Below are 24984 nucleotides of genomic sequence, written 5' to 3'. Positions count from 1 at the left end.
GACAATTTAGTTGCATATAACTCATCTGCAGAAAACAATAAAAAATAACAATTTCATTAAATTAGAAAGGATTGTTTTGTTTTTGAAGTTTTTATTCTATTTTCATAATGAAATACCATGGCCCCAAGGCAAAAATTTTGTTTTCTAGTGTGGCAGTCAATGTGTTAACTTGATTCTTCCTAATAAGTATTGTTGTCAGGGTAGCATCTTGCATGTAAACTTTAACCTCTAATTATAGGAAATACACATAGAAGAATGATGATTGTTTTCATAGATCAGGGTTAAGAATGATATATAAAATTTTTTGTATCTTTTTTTTTCAGAAAAGGGTCTGCTTTAATCAAATGTACCTTTTCCCTCTGTAGCTACTTTTTGCTCCTGCAATTATTAAAGACAGCTTTTCTGCTTTTTAAAAATAACAATTCCTTTTAGGAGATGCTTTACTTTTAAAGTGAAAATGCTTTAATTTTCTGTATTTCTTGTTGATCTTAAATGGCAGTTTCTGGTTCTTGAAATCAGATACAAATGAGGAATGAAAGTATGAAAAAGGCACTGGTGAATTTGGGAATTAAGTGCTAAGAGTTATTCATTTGCTTAGATACAGGTGTTGGTTCTCTATGTCCACATTATAAATTTAATTTTCTAGAATGAATTGCTTGTACTTCACCAATATGGTGCCATCTGTCATAGGGTTTAATGAGTGAAAATTTTAAATATGTTAAGGGACATCTGTAGTGTTTTGTGTATTTTATTTTATTTTATTTTATTTGTCTTTTTTTGTTTCTTATCTCTAGAGATGGGGTCTCACTGTGCTCAGGCTGGTGTCGAACCCCTGAGCTGCAGCTATCCTCCCGCCTCGGCCTCCCAGAAAGCTAGGATTACAGGCGTGAGCCACCGTGCCCGCCCTACATCTGTAGTGTTTACAGCTTAAAGTTTCAGTTTTGGAATTTATTTCTCATTACCATTTCACTCTGTTACCTGGTATAGAAAAGAAGGTTAAAACTTTAAGACAGAACCATTATTCTCTGTTAGGTAACACTAATCTTACGTTTCATTTTTATTATATTTTTATACTTCTTTACTTCAAAAAGGAATAGAGCAGAGACTGCAAACTGGTTTCTCATACGGTATTTTTTTTTAAAACACATTTAAATTTGTTGCCAATATTTAAAAATCTTGAGAGTTCAATAAAAATATTGACTTTTCACCTTTGAAACTATGGAACATCTGGCCTTATGGGGCCATGTGCTTACATGACAACAATCAATTGCACCTCTTAGGTGGACTTCCAGGTCTTAAACATAACCTGTTTCTCTCATTTATTTTACCTGCCTGCTTCTCTAATCATTTCAGTTTGCTTGGAATATAGACAAAAGCATGATTATAGGAAATCTAAAAGTGAGTTGATTTTTCCTTTCCTAAGTTTTATTATGAAAATAGCGAAAAACTTGCTGTATGCCTCATTTCCACTGGGTATTATCAAGGTGGGAAATTGTCAACAAAAAGTTTTCCACCCTCAAAATAGCCACTCACTTACATTTTCATTCTGAATCACCCGTTGTCCTTTCCATTCTTAAATTTTGAAATTCACATTGCGCTAGGATGATTGTATTTCATATTATAACAATAAACCAGTGTTTCTGGAGCTCCTTGTTTTGTAAGAGGTTTTGGTTATTGGTTACCACCTAACACATCATCCCCAAAGCTTTGTGGATTATAAAAGACAAGAATTATTCATTGTTTCTCCTAACCTATAGGTTAGGAATTTGGGGAGAAAGCTGACCTGGCCATTAGTAATTCAGGGTTGCAGTCTGATTATGGCTAGAGGTGAAACAACAGGGGTGTAGAATAGCTGGGGGCTGACCAGGAATTTTTTTTTTTTTTTTTCTTCGTATAGTCTCAGGACTTCTCCGTATAATATGGTCTTTTTACCTGGGCTAATTTGGGCTTCTTCAGGGCATGGTGGCTTTAGTTAAGTCTTAAGACTTAATCAGCACTGCAGAGCTACCAAGTGAATGTTCTAGCAAGCAAGAAAACTGAGTCTCCTTTTTATAACTTAGCCTAGGAATTCTCTTGATATCACTTTCATCATCACTAATGGTCCTAACAGTCGCGAAAGTCTGGACAGTTGTTAAGGAAAGTGGACTTGGTCTGTACTTCTCAGTGGAAGGAGTGTCAGAGTCACATTGCAAGAAGAGCATGCGAGATGGGGGACATTGTTGTGACCGTCTTTGAGAATATATTTTGCTATAGGAGATCATCTTATTCCTGGTTTTTTTTAATTTGGATTTCATAAAAATCAGACACATTAAAAGAAATCCCATATATAATATATAAATAAATGTCTTATACAATACTTTATTTCAGATATCTAGAGCTCTGTTATTTGGCAAACTTACATATCTGAAGCATAGATAATAAGAAGTCTCCAAACAACCAAGTTAGGAAGCAACACAACTAGTTTAGAATAGATGTTTTGTTGTTACAAGTTTAGGAATTTGTTATACCAGGGTTAAAATCTTAACTCCATTGCCTGGCACCTGTATTACCTTGGGCAAATTTACAAACCTTTCTGAGCCTCAATTTCCTTGTCTATAAAAAGTAGGATAATGATACCTCCCAGTCTTATCATAATGATTAAGTGAAATAAAGCATGGTCTACTAGGAAACTCTGTTTTATCTTTCCCCCCCATGATTGTCCCAATCTGAAATAATACATATGCATTTTCTAAGCCCTATATCTGCAGACTTCCTTTATATCTCCTATTGATCACTAATAGTCTTCTGGCATCCTTAGACTTCTTACTCTTTCCATCCCAAGATCTTTCTATTTCAGGTATACTTAAGAATGACAGGGATTGAGTTTTGTTTTTTTTTTTAATCTTTCTTGATAGCCAGTTAGTGTTTTGCTTATTGGAAAGAATGAAAATTTAGATTCTCATTTTAATTTAAACTTCAGCTATAAAATTAATGTTGATGTTTAGCAGATAATGTATTTTGTTGAATATATAATTTTGGCAATGTAAAAGGCCAGTAATATCAACTGTCAGCCCATCCAAGAATGAGATCCTAAATATGAATTTTTTATAAGTTCATTCATTCTGTTACTTCTGTGCTGAAGTACTTTCAGTAAATATTACTAAATACCACATGCTTTTGTACTATGTTACAATTATATAAATGGAGTTGTAGTACTGTGTCTCACTCAAAATAATTGATTTTTATTTATTATTGCATCAGAAACTCAACAAAGTAGGAAATAATTTTTCTTCCTCATTATTTTACTTTCTGAAATTGTTAGCACTCTGTCAGATAGTTTTTATATTTCCATAAGTTTAGCTTTTTATTTTTCATAGGTAAATCCTTATAATGTCTTGAACTGTCAGTTTGGTGAGCATTCTGCCTTATAGCTTAGTTTAGTTTTAGTTTAATTTTTTAAAAGCTGTATAAAAGAATTATTAGTACTATGTCCTTACTCCTAATTATTAGGATTATGGCTCCCAGGCCTGTAACACTCTTTAGAGTTTTTACAGGAGAAATAAATGATTGATAAGTAATATTTAATTTATTTTAACTGAAAGACTGATGAACTATTTATGTTTAAACTTGTCCTTAAAAGTATTTAAATGATGGATCTTAAAAACTTCTATTAAAGAAATTATTATTTTTCTTACTCAAATTTTATTTTGAGAATTATGGAAAATTAGGTTGCTTTAAATCACTTTGTCATCACATGAGGCTTTTGCATGACTGAAATACCTGTAATTACTGTGTCATTTTTGTCATAGTTGACTTAAGGTATAACTATAATAACCATCAGCTGAATTCTTGGTGAGCAGCTGTGTAAGACCAATTTAACAGCTGGGGTAACCCAGCTCAGACTGTAAGAGTTAAACTTAATCATGAGCCAAGTCATGTTCTAGTCATTGAGGATTTCATAGTGGACATTTCTGAAATACTTACAAAATTCAGTCTGGTAGTTGGATTTTTGTTTCATTTCAAATATTTTTTAAATGCTTAATGAAAGAATGAGGAAAAGTATCATTTTAAGATTAACAACTGAAGTTCTCAGACACAAGTATAAGAATAAAATCTAAAGCTTACTCATTAAAAAATCAGATATTCTCTGTATGTCACTGTTTAGGCCACTATGGTAGGTAGGAGAGAAAATGTACACACACACACAAATTATTATAGTGTAATATGGAATCAGAAAAATCCTGAGGTTATTTTTCTTAAATTTCATCTTTTTAATCGTGTTTTTAAAAACCATTATGCTTATACCTTCTTTACAATAAAAATGTTTTCTTCTTATTACACAATACAAATGTATATTCACAACATAGGCATAGATGCCTGTTTTTAGAAGGTATACACAAATGAAACAATAAATTTTATTTAGATTCATTTTATAAACTATAGCTATACTATTCACTAAACTATAAGGGAAGGCTTGCCAAATTAACAATCCAACACATTGCAAAAAAGGCTATATACTTGATGCTATTAAAACTGTGATATACACTGCAAGGGACTTACTTTATTCTCAGTCATCTGGTCCAGCCTCACCATTGTAGAAATATAAAGTCTGAGACAAGTTAAGAGACTTGCCTTAGATTACCAGTTAGTGGTGGAGCTATATTCTTTGTATACTGGTGAGTTTACTTGGAGTATCAACTCCAGGTAATTGAACTGAAAGTTGGCTGAGACAACAGTTTAGTGAAGAATAATTTAGTTATAAATAAATTAATAAATAGTTTTAGGTTTTTTGAATCTTGGAATTTCTGGTGTACCATGGAGTGGTTTTGTCACATTTAAATTTATCATTTATTAGGACTTGTTTTGGTTGCATTTCTGGTTTTACTTTTTATAGGTTATTTTCAGCCAATTATTTGGAAATAACTAGAATTTGAAACAGCCTAAATGTATAGCAATCAGACCTTGATTATATAAATCAAAGCAGCTGTAGTATTTTATATAACCTAGTATTCTAGCATTTTTATTTTGAAAATGCTGCATACACATCTGTGTACATATGCATGTATATGCACATGTAGTGCTTTTATTTTGTAAATGTCCAATTACCAGATCATATTTTTATAACCCTTGTACACATTGTATGTGCTGTCTCAGAACCCACGCTAATTTCTCCTAAGTAGTTAGGGGCTTTCCTTGGTGCCCAGATAAAATAAGCAAGGAAGTTAAATAACGTGTGATTGGTTAAATGTTTACATGAATATAATGTCTCAAATACATTATAATTGGAAGTTGTAATCTTTCTTAGTTCTTTCTGCATGTAAACATCTTTCATAACGTTTTTTGGAATCATTTTAAATGTGATTTTAATTTTATAAGATATTCATTTTTGACTCATGCCTTTTATGAATACTAAAACTTTAAAAGGTATGCCATATATTTGAATTTTTTTTCATGCTAAATCTAATATTTATGTTTCTACATTTAAAATAATGGTATAAGTTTGCTGGATATTTTAAACAGTTATTACTAATACAAGCTTGATAGTTCTTTTATCATTAAGCAGAAAACAAATTTCTTGAGTTATGACTTTTCCTCTGTGTTTAAGTTGTTCTATCTTTGTACATGAATTGCTTTCATACATGAATTGCTTGGTGCGGAAATACTTTAACACTCTGATATCTCAGGTATTAGGAAAGACTGAAAACTGATTAGTACAGAAAATAATCTGGTTTACTCAATATCCATAAATGAATATGCTTGATAATACCATATTTTCTGATCAGAAGGATATTGATTCTGATTTATTTCACTTTAATAGTGGTAAAATTTTAGCATTTGGAATTTTCTGTTTCTACAAGAGAGTAAATCATTTGTTGCTTAAATTCATAGAAGCAGTGAGTAATATTGAATTTAAATGGCATATATTGATGGTCTCCCTGTCACAGATTTTTGAGGTGAGACTTTGGAAATTCTTGGTATAAAATCATTAGAGTTTATATCTTCCAAGTGATTTGTTTTAGCTGATTCAGAAATAATTTATGAAAAATGAAAAATCTTTGTGCTGCTCATATGCTGTGGCTTTTAGTAAGACCAGTTAAATCCTATCCTTTTATATAACAGTGAATGAAAGAAAAGATGGAAATCTAGAATAAATGGCTGTAATGGTAGTTTTCGTTGTTGTTACAAGAGAATTGGAGTGCTTGGAACTGTAGTGTATTTTACAAATACCATATTGATGATATTTGTTACATGTAATTATTTATATATAATTATTTTTCCCAGTGCAAACTTTTAGAAGAAAGAAATTGGGAAGTGATATGTGGGCAAAATAAATTACCTTGTTTTAGAGACCTTCTCTTTACAAGTTCCGTAATGTTGAGGTTTTTTTGGATAGTCAGTGATAATCTGGAATCTTAAAATGCTAAGACACTGTGGCTAAGATACTACAGCTTCATTTTTAGGTGAAAATTTTGGCAGAATTTTGGAAATCTTTCTGAAACTTGTAGATACTATGTTTTCAAATATTCTACTCCAAAGTCTTTGTAGATGGATTTTAGAATCTCTACTTGCTTTCCTAGCCATTTAAAAAATAGAAAGGTAATCTCCAAAGCTCTATGTGATTTTTGATCCCAATAATAGTTCTAATAGGTAATCATAATGGCAGCTTAACAGTATTGAGCTCTTACTAGATGTGAGGCATTATCCTATATACTTACGTTCACTCATATTTAATCCTCATAACAGTCCTTTGAGGTAGGTACTGCATAGGTGAAACCGAGACAAAAAGGGATTAATTTAAGGTCAAACCTGGTAGAGCCAGACTTTGAATTAAGGCAGTTTGTCTCTGGAATCCATGCTGACTATGTTACACTGCCTTAATATTTCTGGTGTCATTTTAAAGACAGCTTGTTTGTTTTTAAGAGTCTCAATTTTGGTAGTGATTAATAATTTACTCTTTATAATTAAGAGTATCTTAAATGTTTCTAAAAGTAGAATTGAGACTCAGACTTCACCTTTTCTTGAACACATGGGGTTAGCTGCGTTTTAAAGTCTTAACAATTGAGGTTCTTGTATACATTGTTTATGATTTCCCTCACTGATTAGAGTTTTCTGTATTTGAAGGTTTGGTGTTTTAAATGTTTCTATGCTTATTGAGAATATTGCTTTACAAATACTGTTACTTGAATCCTCCAAAAAAGGTGAAACTTGTAGTACACACATATATTTAGAAATTAGTACTCACTTCGCTCAATCACTACTAATATCTCTTTTTTATGAAACTATATTGTTACAAACACACAATTCAATTTAGTAGTTTGCTGCAGTTGCAGTGCTCTGTACTATCCAGTTGAGGGCAGCTATTTACTGATCAAAAAAGTGTTGAATTAGAATGTCACCACTTTGTGCTTAACAAAACTTAGTATTTAGTGTAAATCACATTTGATACACAAACAGCCTTAATTTTCACTTCTGTTTTGTTTCTGTTACCACTGTAAATAATTTCTTGAAAATGAAAAGTCCAGTTTTACTACATAATAATTTTTGCTCTCTTAGAAACTGGAGAATGAGAACTATTGATTTTAATTTTAATTTTCCCCATCCAAGTTCTTTTCACGTCCAAATCTTTTTTTTTTTTTTTTTTCCTTCTCTTTAGGATTAGACTCTGGGATTAGAGATCTTCCTTATTTTTAAAGTATCTGCATGTAAATACATGTGACTTCCAGGCAATAGAAAACAGTATTATTCAATGCTAGATCAAAATGAGTTATCAAGGCATGAAAAGACATGGAGGAAACTTAAATATGTATTGCTAAGTAAAAGAAGCCAATCTGAAAAGGCTACATACTATATGATTTCAACTATATGACATTCTGTAAAAGACAAAACTAGAGACAGTAAAAAGATCAGTGGTTGTGAGGGGTTAGGAGAAGAGATGAATGAATAGTCAGAACACAGAGGATTTTTAGGAAAGTGAAACTATTCTGTACAACACTACATTGATGTCATTGCATGTCTGTCCAAACCCATAGTTTCTACAACACCAAGAGTGAGACCTAATGGAAACTATAGATTCTGGGTGATGATATGACAATGTAGGTTCATTGATTGTTAGCAAATGTACCACTCTGGTAAGGAATGTTGGTAGTGGGGGAAGCTGTATATGTGTGGGGACAGGGGATATATTGGAGTTTTTTTGGTGATGATGGTTCTATTCTCAGTTTTTTACTTTTTTGTTTAAAAAATGTTTTTATTGTGGTTAAATATCCATAACATAAAATGTAATACTTTATGTTCAAGTATATAATTCAGTGGTATTGAGTATATTCACAATGTTGCACAACCATCACCACTATCTTCAGAACTTTCTCATTTTCTCCAGCTGAAACTCTATGCCAATTAAACACTGTCATTTCCGCCTCCTTCTGCCCCTGGCAGCCAGCGTTCTCTACTTTCTATCTTTATGAATTTAACTCCTCTAAGTACTTTATATAAATGAAATCAATAATATTCATACTTTTTTGACTGACTTATTTCACTTAGCATATCTTCAAGGTTCATCCATGTTATAGCATGTGTCAGAATTTCCTCCTTTTTATTTGTTTTTATTTTTTTGGTGTCTATAAATATACATTTTAAAAGTACAATCTGGATTGGACTCTAATAATAGACTTTGCCTGTAAGAAAGGTTCTATAAAAGAATTATAGGATTATTTTCATAATGAGGGATAGCAATTAACCATTAAACAATTTGTCTGTAGTCTTCATATAGATTCCATCATGAACATTAAAACATCCTACTTACATTCTTGAGGGTTCATTACTTTAGGATTTTAAGCAGGTATGGTTTGTAGAAGTACCGTTTCCCCTGAGGATTCTTACTATGACTTGGGAGTTGAGTCAGTGTAAGCTCTGATAGTGCCATTGGAGAGTCTGTGACTCTGTGTTTTGTTTTGTTTTGTTTTAACTTAACATCACCATTCTGAAGTTCATCATTTTAGTGGCTGACCTGAGTGATTATTTTTTTCTTCCTTTTTAAAGACTGAATAATGTTCCATTGTTTGTATATATCACATTTTATTTATCCATTCATTCATTCATGGAGACTTGCTTCTACCTTTTGGCTATTGTAAATAATGCTGCTAAGAACATGGGTGTGCAGATACCTGTTGAAGTCCTTGCTTTTAATTCTTTTGGGTATATACCCAGAAGGGGAAATGCTGGATCATATGCTAATTTTATGTTTAATTTTTTGAAGAACTGCCATACAGTTTTCCACAGCAGCTACATCCATTTTACATTCCCACCAGTAATTCCAATTTCCCTGCATCCTGGCTAGCACTTACTATTTTCTGTGGGTTTTTTTTTTTTTAATTAGTAGCCATCTTAATAGATGTGAAGTGATAGCTCATTGTGGTTTTGATTGGTATTTCCCTAACTAGTGATTTTAGGCATTTTTTTCATGTGCTTATTGGCCATTTGTATATCTTTGGAGAAGTTTTTTGGAGAAGTTTACTTTTGTATAACTAAATATGTCATCTCTGCCTATTATTTTGCATTTTTAACTATATTTTAAATTGTGGCATAAGAGAAGGGTCTACTTGAGGAGTGTAGCATCAAGGTAGGACTGAGAATATTTCTTGTGTATGGATTGCTTTCCCAGCAGCCCACTTCGATATTTAGCAAGGCAGGTCCAAAGTCAAAAAAGAAATCACCGGTTTCTGGCATTCTCCTTTCAAATTCACCTCTATCACATTCTAACTTCCCACTGTAAAACCCCATAAAAGCTGTTGGAGAGATAAGTGAGATGACTAACTATTTGGGGCAGAAAATAGAATGAAAAGAGAGAACGAACTAGTTTACTGAGCATTGTGAATGGATAGTTCACATTTATTATCTACTCTATATTAGGACTGCTACGTATTAATTCTCATTTTGAGCTTTTTTCCCTCTCATAACAGCGTAGTTCATGGACTTGCATATGGCATGAGTATAAAGATTAATACTTGTATAAGTGACTAATTTAGGAAAGTATTTGAGATAATGCTGGAAAGATTAGTTTGGGACCACTTTGAGAAGATTCTTCATCTCCAAAACTGTATCTTAGGCATTGGGGAGCCATTGAAGGTAGCAGTAGATTGTATACCACATTCTTTCTCTGTGTTTTAGGAAGATTTATCTGACCATGGTATGTTGGAGAAATCCGACTAGGAATTTGCAGTGGACTGGCTAGTTATTACCCATTTTACTATATTACTTCCCATCATAGGTTACTTTATAAGTAAATACTCTTTGACCAATCTACATGACTGTTATACTTTCAAGTAGAATCAATGAGTTTTCCAGAATTAAAGAAATTGAACTGAAATTGACAACAGAAATTCTAGTAGGAAGATTAATCTGAAGTGTGTATTAATAGCTACAGAAAACTAGAGTGTACAGTATTTAATGTCTTAGTATGAGATAAAGAATGGTATGTATGGAAAAGAGGAAGAGGACACACTTAAGATGAACACTTGAAAATAGTGCTCATTCTAATATATCTAAGGTAGAACAAACGTATGTTTTGTATATTTTTTAGCATGTATAAACACTGCACTTAAATTTCAAAAAAAGCATTCCTAAAATATTAATGCTGATATTTGGATAAAGAAGACTGAATAGTCAAGAGAAGATACAATGTTTGCATTTTTAAAAAATTTTTGTAAAGAAAAATTTACTTTCACTTTCTAGGGAACACCTAGGTTAATAGAGAAATATTACAAGGGACCCTACAGCACAGTATTGCTTCAGTTGTATTCACATTACTGACTTTGTATGAGAGGTTCACCAGCTGTTTGACTGGCAGGAGCAGGAGCTTTCACTTCAGTAGTTTATAATTCCTGGCTATTCTAGGATAGTTTGCACTTCACCAAGCCTCAGACAGGTCAGGACATTTGGTAGGAGAAGGTTGAAAGACAAAAGCAGCAGGCCTTGGGTTCTCAGCCTTTTAAAAACTATTATTAAATATATATTTTTTAATTTGGTGGTTAGAACTTTTAGTAATGTGCCTGTATTATATGTAGAGAGTATTCATTAACCAGGAGGAGTTTTAAAATGTCAAAACCGGGAAAAACTACTCTAAACCATGGCTTGGTTCCTGTTGATCTTAAAAGTACAAAAGAACCTCTACCACATCAAACTGTGATGAAGATATTTAGCATTAGCATCATTGCCCAAGGCCTCCCCTTTTGTCGAAGACGGGTAAGTCTCACACATTTGAAAAATATGAATGTTTATTTAAATGAAGTACTTCTGCCTCCTTTAGTGAAAAAAGGCTTCAAATTTTAATTGATATTTATAACTATCAATGCATTGTGTACCAGTGAACCCTTACATAAGTGATAGTTTTATGATATAATATAGAACTTAGAAAGCAGAGTTACCCAATCTACCTCTCATTTATTTTTCATGTGATTAGAATCCTGCAAATTTAAAATTAGTAAATGTAAAAAGGTATGTTTTGAAATATACTGGCAAATATTAAACCTCCAAATTTTTAGTTTTATTTTGCATGGAAAGCAAAAAGCTGTTGTATTCTCCTGACGCATGGGAAATATAGCATTGAGTTCTATTAAATAGTATTCCAAGTCCTTAGGTTTGTTTGGCCCTTTAAGCTGTATTATTTTTAAGTTGCTATTTCTTGAATTTAAACTTAGAGATATTACTTTTTGTTGTTATATCAAATAAAAATAGCATGCTATCGTAACTGTGTGGCAGTTACGATATGGTTTATATATAGACAATTTGAACTAACAAACATTTTGTAGAACTTGTGCTAATGTATATCAAGTTATGATCTATTGGATGTTTTTCAGGGTAACATACTCCTCTCTCTCATGAAGATTTGACCCTGCTAATATAATATTAGCAATTTGTTATATTTTCTGAGTCAGTTGGTATTCCCATTTTGAATTATTTACTAGAGTGATATATTTTTAGATCTAAAATATGTTTATGATCATTGGGGGGAAAAGCACAAAAAAACAAAAAAACTTGTCTCTTTAGGATCAAATTAGTGTTTGTGTATATCAGTGCTATTAGGGTTCTGTCTTTTTATGTTTGTTAAAGTTTTATTTTGTTTTTAATTGACACATAATACTTTTACTTTTTTTAACTAAAAGGAAAATATTATATTAAACAAATATGATAATTCATAATACCAGAAAAATATTTTAACTCTTTAGTAAAGAGAATCTTCTGTTTGCTGAGGACTTAACCTTTGTGAAGATACATTTTCTAATTAGCGTAGTTCCTTTTGAGTAGTTTCCACTTCTACTCCAAACAAGTGGCAGCCATGTTGGAAAACTTTTGAGTGAGGTTAAAATGTAATACAATGTAAACATTGAAAATAGAATACAAATATCCCCATCACCTTCTTGTTTCTTTTTCTTCTTTACTATGTTTTCAGAAAGTGTTTCTTTCATTTTGTCTTCTTTCACCTTGTCAGTTTTATAGCTTCTGCTGAATGAGGTCACTGCTCTGTTTTAAGCATTTTACACAGAGGCCTCTAATAGCTTTAAAGTCAATAATAAACTAACTTATTATTTTAATACTTCTGTAAAAGAAAATACCAATACAAATAAATTTAAAAATTGAGAAAAAGAAGTGTGGAGCTTTTTTTAAAAAAAAAAATTAAAAGTTTAAGATATAAAAAATTAAGATAATTTTGTTCTTTTTTGTTGAATGTTTCTGATAAGCTTAAGTACAATATAAGGGAGATTACTTCATTATGTCATAGTACAGGTTTCCTACCTTTGTCTTCTTACATGGACATTAAGTTTAAAAGGCATAGATGATTCTGTGAGAAAAATTAATAGAGAACTTATTTTCCCTGAGGGCTTCCTAGGATCACTACTCAGTTTGATTTTTCTGTATTACTGTGTTATGTTGAATTATAGCCTTGAAGTTATAACAGAATGAAATATGAAAAATAAAATTAATACTAGAAAAATTTTAGAAGGTATTTAAGAAACAAAATGAACACACTCAGTTTTAGCCTGCCTGCCAGTAACTTACTATTGCATAACTCATTGACTCTGACTACTAGAAATATTAGAGGGATTGCGAAATTATATCCTTTCCCCCTCCTTTTTGCAGCTGGTTAATTTAGGTATCTTTAAATGGATTTACATTCTCTTTGTAATTTAATTTACTAGTTCTCTCAGTAACATTTACGATAAACGTTTTTAAAATGTATTTTTCTTCATTAAAACTTTTAAAAGAACTTTTGATATGATATACAGTTAATAATACTAAATTTTCTGCCTGTCATCTTGTGTAGCTTTTACATTTAGGTATTTTTAGTTTCTTTCAAACAGATTGCTGTGTACCTTGATGACAAAGTAGCAAAGCAGATAGTCTTCTGTATTTTGCAGGCCATTTTTTTCTTCCAACTAATGAGCTGGATGTAACGAATAGTTATTGCTGAAAAAACTATATGCAGTCTTGATCTATTAAAATTAGAAAAACATGATACTGTCCCTCCATTTATAGATGCAGAATCAAGTTAATGTTTACATGATTGGTTAATGTTTTACACAAAATAAGAGCTCGAAAATAGTGAAAAATTCTTTAATATAGTAGTCATAACATAACTTCAATTTATATGTCTTCAGATGTTTTCAGGAAATTCATTTATGTTAGTATGAAGTATAATATTAGTACTGATGGTTAATTTATTATTATATAAATTATTCTGATATCTCATCTGAGATACTATTTAAGCATTGGATTTAATACTAACAACAGTGAATAGATAGCAATCTAGCTGTTAGTTACCTTTAAATGAAAATGTTTTTAGTGGTAAGGTCCTCATAATTTGTTTATATTTTCTCACTTTCCTCATCATAAATATTAGCTAGAATACTTGTTAAAAGTAAGTTCTACAGGTTATTCTTAGTATGAGGAAAATTTGGAATATAACTTTTAACAATTAGAAAAAACCCAAAAACTATTCTTTTGGAGAAGAGAGATTTTATAAGAAAAAGTTATTTAACGTATAAGATAACTGGGAAATTATTTTATTTTTCCTTTGAAATAGGAATGCCTAATTATGGTTATACCAGTAAACCCTAAGATATATAATTTTTTGATATTTTAAACATACCTGAAATAAAAATCCGTTTTAATGGAACTTCATAGCTTACCTGGCAGTAGTTTTTCCTTTTTTAGTGATAAGAGAAAGGGTGATGCATCCTACATTTAATAATAGTATGTTGAAAGAAAATATAATTTTAATGTTTAAACCTCATTTCTTAGCTCATTTTGTATTTATTTGGAGCACTTTTAAGCATTTACAGTATTCTCTTAAACTTATTCTTCAGCTTAACTAATTTGGTAAAAATTTCCAAATGACATGAAATTATTGGTTTATATAGGACTTTAAAAAAGATATCTGGTGACTATGATTGTTTATAGATATCGTTTTTAGAGTGCCTCAGATATTCTTGAGTTTATGTAGCATAGGCCTCAGCAACACAGAAGACTAAGAATGTGGGGTAGTGCTTTTGTGGGAAGGATGAGGTACAGATGTGGGACAAGGACTTGTGCATCTGAAACCCAGGAACTCAGGGAGAAGTGAAACATAACTGAGATTTCTGGTAACTGAAAATAATTTCATAGTGATTATATTCTATATCAAGTTCTATTCCAAATACCATACTTAAAATTATTTTTCTTTAAAATGAAAATAGAAATAAAATTAGAATATTTGTGTGTCATTTGAGAAAGTGTTAATATCACATCTGTATATTGTCCTCAATGGGTGATATCTTAAATCAGGGGTCCACAAACTTTTTCTACAGAGGGCCAGTAAATTTTGTAGGCTTTGTTTTTTAGGCTTAGTCTCTGTTGTAACTAGTCAACTTTACCTTTGTAGCATGAAAGCAGCCATAGACAATATTTAAACAAATGGGCATGACTGTTTTTTAATAAAATATTATTTATAAAAACAGTGAAAAATAGGTTTTTACTATTATAACAGTACTAAAATAATTTTTTTTTGCTTTTTTGGCTTATATATAAATTTCAGCTTATAGTATGTTTTTAGTTGGGATTACTGGAGCTTTAAGCCATTCATTTCTTTTAAAATCCTTCTCTTCTCAAATTCTTTTGTAGTTATGTGAAGAAGAATTGTATTTTTGTGTATCTAATCACTAGCATTTTAACATACTGCTTTTTATTACTTCTCTTCTAAATGTGTAGTTATTAGTATAGTAATACTATTATTGATTGTTGTCATTTAAAAAGAAACTACTATGTATTCTAGGTACTGTTCCATCTATTTTTTTATATTTTAACTCATTTAATCTTTAAGTGGTTTATTTGTTAGTTAACCACTGTAAGTTAAGTATTGTTTCCATTTAGTAGATGAGAAAACTAAGGTCCAAACAAGTTAATTCTCCCAATTTTCTTGGTAAATAGTAAATCTGGTATTTAATCTCAAGACTCATAATGCTGAAGGTACTAGCTCTTCTTTCTACTATGTGTTGTGACCTATATACACTTTTTTCTTGTGAACTTAACACTTTTCAACTACTGTTATATTACTATTTTGGAGGGTAAGCCTGGGAGCTTATCGGTGTTGGACACTGTTTCTATGAGAACATACACTCAAAGTTTCAAACAGTTGACCTACAAATAATTTCTTGTAAAACAGTCCATTTATAAATATGTAATTTCTTGTGTAATAATCTCTTTTAAGATTTTTTTAAGTATAAATTTATCCCACAGATTATATAACAATTTTAGTAATAAAAAAACTAGAAATATTCAGACTGTATGCATTTGTCCTTTGTCTTTTTGTAAGCTGAGGGATGTGTTTGGCAGACAGCAACTGATGGTAGGGTGTCTGACTGATTAACTCCTCAAATAGCAATGTGGTACCAGTCTCATCAATTCTTTCAACTGGTACTCTTAACAGTGATGACAAAAACAACATAGCACTTTTCTTAACAATATTATGTTGGGTTCAAGTTATATCTTCATTATTGAGTTATCAATGAGACTAGACAAATCTATATTCAAAATTTTAATCTCATCCATAGTTTGTTGTTTTTGTATATATAATCTTCAGTTCACCCAGTATATAATTTTAATTTATTATGTTCCTTTAGTAGACTGTTGACTAGTCCATTAGAATTTTTAAGCAAAGGTCTACCAAGGTTATTAAACAGTTATATTGATTTTGTTTCAAAAAGGAACATCTCTAATTATTTATTCTATAACAATTTTCATTTATTTGAAGATTTTATATGTACCCCAGAAAGAAACCATCATAAACTCTGTTGATAAAGCAAATTTGGGAGTTACTATCTTCCTGAAATGAGTAATTTAGTATCCCCAAAATTCTCTGTGTTGAAAGGCTATGTAGTGAATTTTGATTTCCCCTCTAACATTTAATATCTTTTTCTTTCTTTATTAAAATATTATAAGATATGCTCAATATATAAAATGTAGAAAAATATTTTTCTTCACAGTTTCCCAAATTATTAGTAATTCTACTGGTCAGAAATAATTTTAAGCATATAATTTTTTAAACAATTGGTACTTTAATCCATTTTTTAATGTACTGCTAGTGTTTTCCCATGGCTGTATGTATTCAAAGTATATATTTTGCCATATGAATATACCATAATTTTTCTACTGTTGATTGGATAGTGACCTACTTTGAACATTTTTTTTTTATTTCTTGTACAATGATATGAAATAATATGGGAAATATTCATGATAAATTATTAAGTGAACAATGCAAGTTAAAAACAACAGTTTCATATTTTTTTCCCCACCCCCCCCCTTTCCCGAGTCAGCACCTTCAAGTGTTACCACTCCCCAAACGGTGCGCAATGCACTCATTGTGTAGGCATACCCCCATCCCCTCCCCCACCCCCCACCTCAGTCTGATGTCCAATTGGTGTCGTTCCCAGATTTGTATTTAGGTGATGTTCAGGGAAACCAATTTTCTGGTGAGTACATGTGATGCTTGTTTTTCCATTACTTTGAACATTTTTATATATAAATCTTAACCACATCACTATACACAGATTTCAAAAGGAGAATTATTGGGTCAAGGGGTATAGACTTCTTTAGATGCTTGATGAATGTTTCCAGAAAAATTTTACCAATTGAAAACAATATGAGGGACGTCTAATGTTAAAAGACAAAGAAATCATATATTAAGCACATTTATTCTTACCATGGCAAAGTTTTGTGGACTTTACTTAGTTGATAGTGTCCATGTTTGTTACCATAGGTTTTGTATCAACTGAATTTATTGTTTTATTTTGAAAAATTAATGATATATGCTTATACTTAAGGCTTCATGAAGAAAATGTGTAAATAAAAAATTATTTGTTTCTTATGGTGATTTTATTTTTTATTTCTTATGGGAAATATCATTTCCCATAGACCTGTCCACCTATATTACTTTGAACTATAATTTTCTTCTTCTCCCATGGTTTTAAAACTATGATCTGTCTTTTTATCTAAACAGATGACCCACATATGTGATTTTATAATTTATTATTGATTCCACATATTGCCTTTACTGCAAGTCTTATGATTGTCTCAATTTTTATTTGTCATGTTAGATTATACTCCTACATTTCTGAAATTTAGTGTGGTGTCTTTACAGTATAAATGACAGCCTCTCCCAAAGTATATTGCTATTAATAATCTCTACTATAAGAGTACTTCTCGTGCTAGCAAGAGCAGCTGCCAGAAATACTTGTCTATTTCTTATAGCACTATTACTTAGCCTTACATTTCTGTCATAGCTTTGTCATTTAGCTCCAATGCAGGTTTACCTTTTTCTAAAAAAAATTCTAATCTAGCCATGATTAATAGCCAAGCTAATTAAGTTGTAGCAAGTCTGCTCTTCTAAAATGTCCTGATGCCTAAAAGCGATTTCATGAAACTCAACATCTCTTCGTGGAACTCTTAGCCATGTAGAAATAGACATGGCTCCTTAACATACAGAAGTATAAAACCTTTTAAAAGCCAGCGTCATACATCTCTCCCCCATACTAGTCTCTCCAGATCCTTTCCATGACCTCACCGTCCGGTTTACCTCTCTAATGAAAGCTCCCTCCAGGCACTGACTTCATCCACTATTGTCCTCATCCATTGAAGTGAAACATACTGCAGTTGTCGCCATTACTTTTAGTCCTTAGGCATGCTATATGGACTGCTCCATGGTGTTATATGACAACTTTGTATAGATATCTTGTGTCCTCAGTTAGGTTATAAACTCTTAGAATTCAGAGGTTATCTTTAATATCTTTTTATGCTACCAGTGATGTGTAGGAGAAAGTTAGTATAAATATTTGTATGACTGATTCATTGAAGTATCTGTTACACTTGGAAAATCCTTTAAGGAGTTTTTGTGCTGTAAGAATATGGCATGTTTTTGTTTACTAAATGTTTTTAAATGACTGTGCAGCTGTGATTTTGAATATTTCATTTTCTAAATTTAACTAAACTCAGATACAGTTTGACACTTAATTTTAAAAGTAATTACTACTTACTAATTTTGAAAACGGAGAAACAAACACAGGGTGTAGTCATTTAGATGGTACTTCTAAGAGTCAAAAGTATCCCAAAATGCTGGAATAAAGTGAAAAAATTACAGTATTTTGAAAAGAAAGGAGGATAGGGTGGTTGTATGAGCAAATTTGGAAAGGGATTTTAATAGGTTACCTTTTTTTTAAAGTGAGGAATCTAAAATGTGGCTTCCTAAGCTTCTCTTTCTTGCACATATATTCCATTGGACTTGGAAAATATAGTCATTTCCAGATCCTCTGATGTCCTTTATGGCCACTACTTATTTATCAATGAGGGAATTAATTATTGTTAGTTACATATCAGACCATTCTAGTTTAGATCCTATGAGTCTTTTTCTTCTTAAGAATGTTTCATGCATAAACATGAGTAAACAGAATATAAACTGTAAGTTTTATTGAGATTTTATTCTTTGTACTGTGTAAGGCACTGGCTATAAATAAAAAGATGTTTATCCCTCATGCCCATGGATATGCAAAAATGAAAAATCACAGACCAGGCCGGGCGCGGTGGCTCACACCTGTAATCCTAGCACTCTGGGAGGCCGAGGCGGGTGGATCGCTCGAGGTCAGGAGTTCGAGACCAGCCTGAGCAAGAGTGAGACCCCGTCTCTACTAAAAATAGAAAGAAATTATCTGGCCAACTAAAATATATATATACAAAAAATTAGCCGGGCATGGTGGCGCATGCCTATAGTCCCAGCTACTTGGGAGGCTGAGGCAGTAGGATCGCTTAAGCCCAGGAGTCTGAGGTTGCTGTGAGCTAGACTGACGCCATGGCACTCACTCTAGCCCGGGCAACAGAGCGAGACTCTGTCTCAAAAAAAAAAAAAAAAAAAAAAAAATCACAGACCTTTAAATATCTTATAGTCTAGTGGTAAGGCCACAATTATAGTACAAAAGGATAATTGCTTAAATGGACCTATGTACAAAGTATTGTGGGAGCATGAGGCCAAGGCTCAGTGAAAATGGTTCAGGAAGGGCTTCATAGGAACTCTGAATTAAAACATGAAGGTGTTTGCTAAGCAGATGATCAGAGGAGTAGTAGACAGAAGGAATGTATATTATTGCTTGGGCTCACATCTTGGTTTTTTTTTTCATATTATACTGCTACAAATTACTCACATTTTGCCCTTCATTTATTAATGGTAATGTCAGCCAAAAAATAAGTATTGACCACCTAGAACAGAATTGAGAACTTTTCTAGAACTTGTTGCTATTAGTGAACTTGATAGACAAAGGCCATGCCCTCATGGAGCTTAGATTCTAGTTTGGGGAGACAGAAAATAAATATTACCATTAATGCTAATGTTTTGGTGACTAGAAAATAGGATAAATAGAATAGGGTCTAATTTGGTACACAGGAAGGCATTGTGCTAGGTACTTTCTATACATAAATTCATTTAATCCTTAAAATCACCTCATGAAGTAGGCTGTATTATTATGTATTAGGTCATTAAATATGAAATGTCCAATTTTGAATCAAAAGTGTAGTTTATTATATCTCAAACAAGAAGCAGTACAATTGAACAAAGTACGTGCCTTAGCATCGACAGTTTTGCCATCTTAATGGTAGCTCACTCATGCCAGCATGGAAGAAGCCTGTAGAGTGAGTAGCCATGAAATTGTGAAAGGCGTTTCCTACAGCTCCTTGAGAATTGAATATTTTTCCTTGAAAGAAGTGGTCCAAAGCCTGGAAGAAGTAGTAGTCAGTTGGTACAAGATCTCGTGAATATGGTGGATGACAGAGCTTCTATAGTTTGAGCAGCGTTGTTTTTTGCAACATGTTCAAGAGGATTGGCCCATCTCTATTGACCAATCTCGGCTGCTTAATTGCAAGCATCCTCATCATTTTGTCCATTTGGTTGCAGTAGCTATCCACTATAATCAGTTGACCCAGTTTCATGAAGCTGTAGTGGATGATACCAGTGCTGGAGCACCAAACAGACACCATTAGATTTTTTGGATGAATATTTGGTTTTGGACTGTGTTTCAGCACTTCATCTTTATCCAACCATTGTGTTGAAGGCTTGCAATTGTCAAAAAGAATCCATTTTTCATCACAAGTAGCAATACAATTTAGAAACGGTTTGCCTTTATGTTGTGACAGCAAAGAAAGGCAAGCTTTGAGACGATTTCTCTTTTGATGCTCATTTAATTTATGCAGTATCCATCTATCCAGCTTCTTTACCTTGCCCATTTGTTTCAAATGGTCCAATATTGTTGGAATAATAATGTCAAACCTTGCTGTTAATTCACGTGTAGATTGAGATGGATTTGCTTCCACTACAGCTTTCCACCATCATTATCCACCTTGGTCTCAGGTCACCCACATCTCTCATTTTCAAGATTAAAATCACCAGAATGGAACCTCTCAAACCATCAGTGTACTGAGCGTTCATTAGCCACGTCCTTCCCAAACACCTCATTGATATTTCGAGCTGTCTGTGCTGCGTTGGTTTCACGACAGAACTCATATTAAAAAATAACACAAATTTTTGCCTTATCCACGGTTTCACAAAACTTGCCCTAAAAAAAATTTTGAAAGATAATCACAAGCCAAAATGCAATTGAAAGAATGAGGATATACCTTCACAATAAAAAATAAAAAACACACAAGAAGTGTCAAAGTGAAATGTCAGAGATATCAATTGTCAAACTTAAGGAAATTGGACATTCCATACTTAATAACCTAATATCATACCTATTATGAGAATCTGAGGTGTAAGAAGGTTAAAGAACTCCCCCAGCTGGTAAATGCTGTAGCTGGGATTCTAACTCAGGTAGTCTGCTCCAGCATCACAACCACTGTGGTATACTGATCTGGAGTAAAGATGTGTTGAGCAAAGAATAGATCATTAGTTTCCAAATGTTTTAAGAGTTAACTTTTGCCATATAATCCTGGGATCTCAAATATGTAATTCTCACTCTTCTACATTTATGATCTCAATATCTAATAACTGATAACATTACTTTTTGTCATCAGATGATGTTTTAGTATTGAGTTATGCCTGAGTTGTCAGATATGAATACAAAGCAATCAGCATGGAAACAACTTCATGAATTTGTTTTTTAGGTAAATTTTTGCTAATTAAATAATTTGTACAAATTGCTTAGTAATATTGATATCACAGGGCAAGGCTATTTAAATTTGTAAAGTTAAACTAAGTTATGTTTTTCAGAAACTAACTTAATGTTAAGACTTGTAGTATGGAAGACAGATGAAAAATATGCTAAAAATAAACTAAGCTCCTGGCAAAGTAAACAAGTGTAAAATAAGTCCACACAGTCCCTTGTCTGCAGACCAGAAATCCAACAAGGTCTGAAAACTAAAATTTTTAAAATAAAGGTAGCAAAACCTAATCCAAACTAACATAAGACAGTCACCTTTATTATTTTCTGAATATTCATTTATTTTGCTGCAGAAATATTAATGTGTAATGTACTGGAAGTGTTCTGTAATACACAGTATGTGCACCATATACCTCTCTAAAAGCCAAAAAATTCTGCGTTTAGGAACACAATGATCTCCCAAAAGCATAGAACTAATTCCATAGACCTTCGAGTTTTACAACTGTCACCCACATATAGAAAATGGAATATACTTAGAAAAGTCAAAGTAGTCTTAAGCTTTATCTTAAGTCTCTAAGTATATGCATATTTAAATAGTTTAAAACATATATAGATAAGTATCTAAATTTTGTTAACCTAATTATAGGCAACTCCATATAATACAGTGGTACTTTGGCACTTATATATTATTTTTCTTCAGTGATTAAAATGCAACTCACATTAGCAGACTTTAAACTGAGGGAAGAGAACCCCAACCACATTTTTTAATTCTTACAGTATTTCCATGGAAAATTAACACTACTTAATTAATTTTAATCTGTTAATACATATTATACACACTCCTTGTGTGTGTTGCTAGTGTTACACAGATGAATAAGACAGAGCACCTTCCCTTAGGAGGCCACAAATGCCTTCATGTCTCTGAGAGACTTGTTTCAGTGTCCACATTCAGTGGTCACATATCAAAATCAGAGGAACGTTGGTTAATTAATTCATTCAACAAATAAGAATCTACTAATTGCCGGGCACAGTTCTAGGCACTTGGGATACATTAGTGAACAAAACATGAAAAAATTCAACCTTTTATGTAACTTAACATTTTAGTGACCCTGAGAAGTCCTCCAAGGCATAAGGCAGCATGTTCAGTTTGTACCAATATACATTGTATCATCAGATTCCTTTATTAAATTATATGCTTTGCATTTTAAGTCCATTGGTGATAATTTGTGTTATAGTTTCTTCATATCTATATATGGATAACTATATACATGTACATACATTTACATAGATATACACTTTACCTGATTTGATAGGACTGTTGGTGACCTTATTGAAATATATAATCTGCTGGTTTTCAAATACTGTTAGGTCGTATCCAGTGTGAAATATTATTTTGACTCTCTGAAAGAATAAATATGATTGTCTTATTCTATTTTTCATGTTTTTGCAAGAAAACTTTCTTTTGGAATTTTTAACATACAGTCAGGCTCACATTAATGATTTTTTTCTGAATTATTCCCAGGTCAGAATTAGAGTTCTTTTCCCTTTCCCAGATGCTATGGAAAGTTGCATAAATTAACATGTGCCTCACATATAAACCAGTTAAATAATAGTAGGCATAATTTATGGTAGAAATACTTGTGTTATATTTATTTATATTAATATGTAGATAGGGATAGATATAATTTAAGTTTTTTATGTAATATAAATTTTACTACAGAGATAATAGAAGAAAGGATTACCATTTGTGGTAAAGCCAATAATAGCATTCTAAATGTTAGCAGTTACAGTTTAGATATTTCCTTTCACAAGTACCTATTGATGCAGCACATCTCTTTATTTGCATATATAGTATTTTGTTCCTAAAATGTGAAATGTAAAATAATTTTTAAAGGTAATGTTGTTTCTTTAAAAAATGTGATATTAGATTTAAAAAGTTTTCTCTCATGACTTCAGTAGTATCTCTGTATGTGTTTATGTGTATATTTATAAACTTTATTGAAATTTATTTAGGAAAATGGAAAAACATTAATCAACAGTATTTCTTAAATATTAATACTGTTTTTATAATTGTTTACCTACACTGAATATTTTTCGGAGCTGCTGAACTGCCAAATAGCAAGCTTTTTTTTTTTTAGAGACACACCATTTCTTGAGCACACACATTCTGTTACATTCACGTTATTTGCATATTTGTTTTTGTTGAGGGAGAGAATAATTCAGAGTGGTCATTTGGTTGTAGGAGCTCTAAATGTAGATAATGCTAAAAACATTGCATTGATCCACTATACATATAAGATTTTGATGTAAATAGTTAAAACATAATTTTACAGGGAATTCCACGTATACATCTTTAAGAATTTACTCACAACTAAATCAAGACTTTTAGGTTGAACTTTCTTCCTCCAATAAATATAGGCACAAAACACACACACACACACACACACACACACACACCCCCCCCAAGACAGAAAAGGTTAAATATTAAATACAAAAGCGCATGGCTAATTAGCCATTCATTTATGATTATTTTATGATATCCTTATGTAATGATGAGGGAATCTGTTTTGAGGGAAAAATGCGTGCTAATGTTGGATGAAATTCTCTTAAATTTGTTCTCTCTTGCTAGCCTTGCACATGCAAATTGAAACTTGTGAGTTATTTCTATATTTAATTACATTTTTATGTGCGGGTGATTTCATACAGTTCACTTGGGAACAATGTAAGCTTAAACAGCTTTTCAATAATCCATAGAAATTTCTACATTATCACTTTAGATTTTAAAATGTCATTGTTGCTACTAATATGAACATGTAGGGGCAGTATAGTACTGTTTTTGTAAATCTTGTCTGAATTTGTGGGTTTTTAAAATCTGTGTTACTGTTAAAATTTTGTTCTTTGAGAAAATGTAACTGTATGTCTTACTTTTTAAAAGAATGGTTGATACAACTCCATTAAGTTGAAACTATTCTTTCAATTCAGGTTCTCACATATACAAAAGCATATAAAAGCTTATGGGCTTGATTTATATTTGAAGTCAAGGAATATGTTAAGTTAGTTAAAAGGAAAAATGCATTTTTATAGTTGGACAATAAAAGTGAGAATAAAGGGATTCATAAAAATATGCAAAATACTAAGATCAGTGCAATTTTGCTCTTCTTCTATACCAACCTTTCAAAATGAATGTTTAATTATGAGAATTTTTTATAAAGTCTTAATTTTTCAACATGACAAGTGAACAAAACTTAGATTACCTTAACCCAGTTAAGATCCTTTAACTGGTAAATATTTTTTCCCATATCAAAACGATTAAGGTTATTATAAACTTTATTATAAA

The 24984-nt window shown here is 31.7% G+C and overlaps 1 protein-coding gene across 2 annotated transcripts in view; it reads left to right on the top strand.

The window, feature by feature from the left end:
* FBXW7 (F-box and WD repeat domain containing 7) overlaps positions 1-24984 on the top strand; it is a 180892-nt gene that overhangs the window by 109064 nt on the left and 46844 nt on the right. Inside the window, exon 1 of one of the 2 annotated variants that reach the window (XM_069492934.1) lies at positions 11074-11220. The exons of the other annotated variant lie outside the window; for it this stretch is intronic. Coding sequence (XP_069349035.1) covers positions 11074-11220 — 147 coding nt within the window. Of the gene's footprint in view, positions 1-11073; positions 11221-24984 lie in introns of those variants that run through there. 2 annotated transcript variants of the gene reach the window in all.

This window comes from Eulemur rufifrons, chromosome 18, assembly GCF_041146395.1.
Source record: "Eulemur rufifrons isolate Redbay chromosome 18, OSU_ERuf_1, whole genome shotgun sequence".
Taxonomy (NCBI): Eukaryota; Metazoa; Chordata; class Mammalia; order Primates; family Lemuridae; genus Eulemur; species Eulemur rufifrons.
This window is presented reverse-complemented; position numbering and strand designations above follow the sequence as displayed.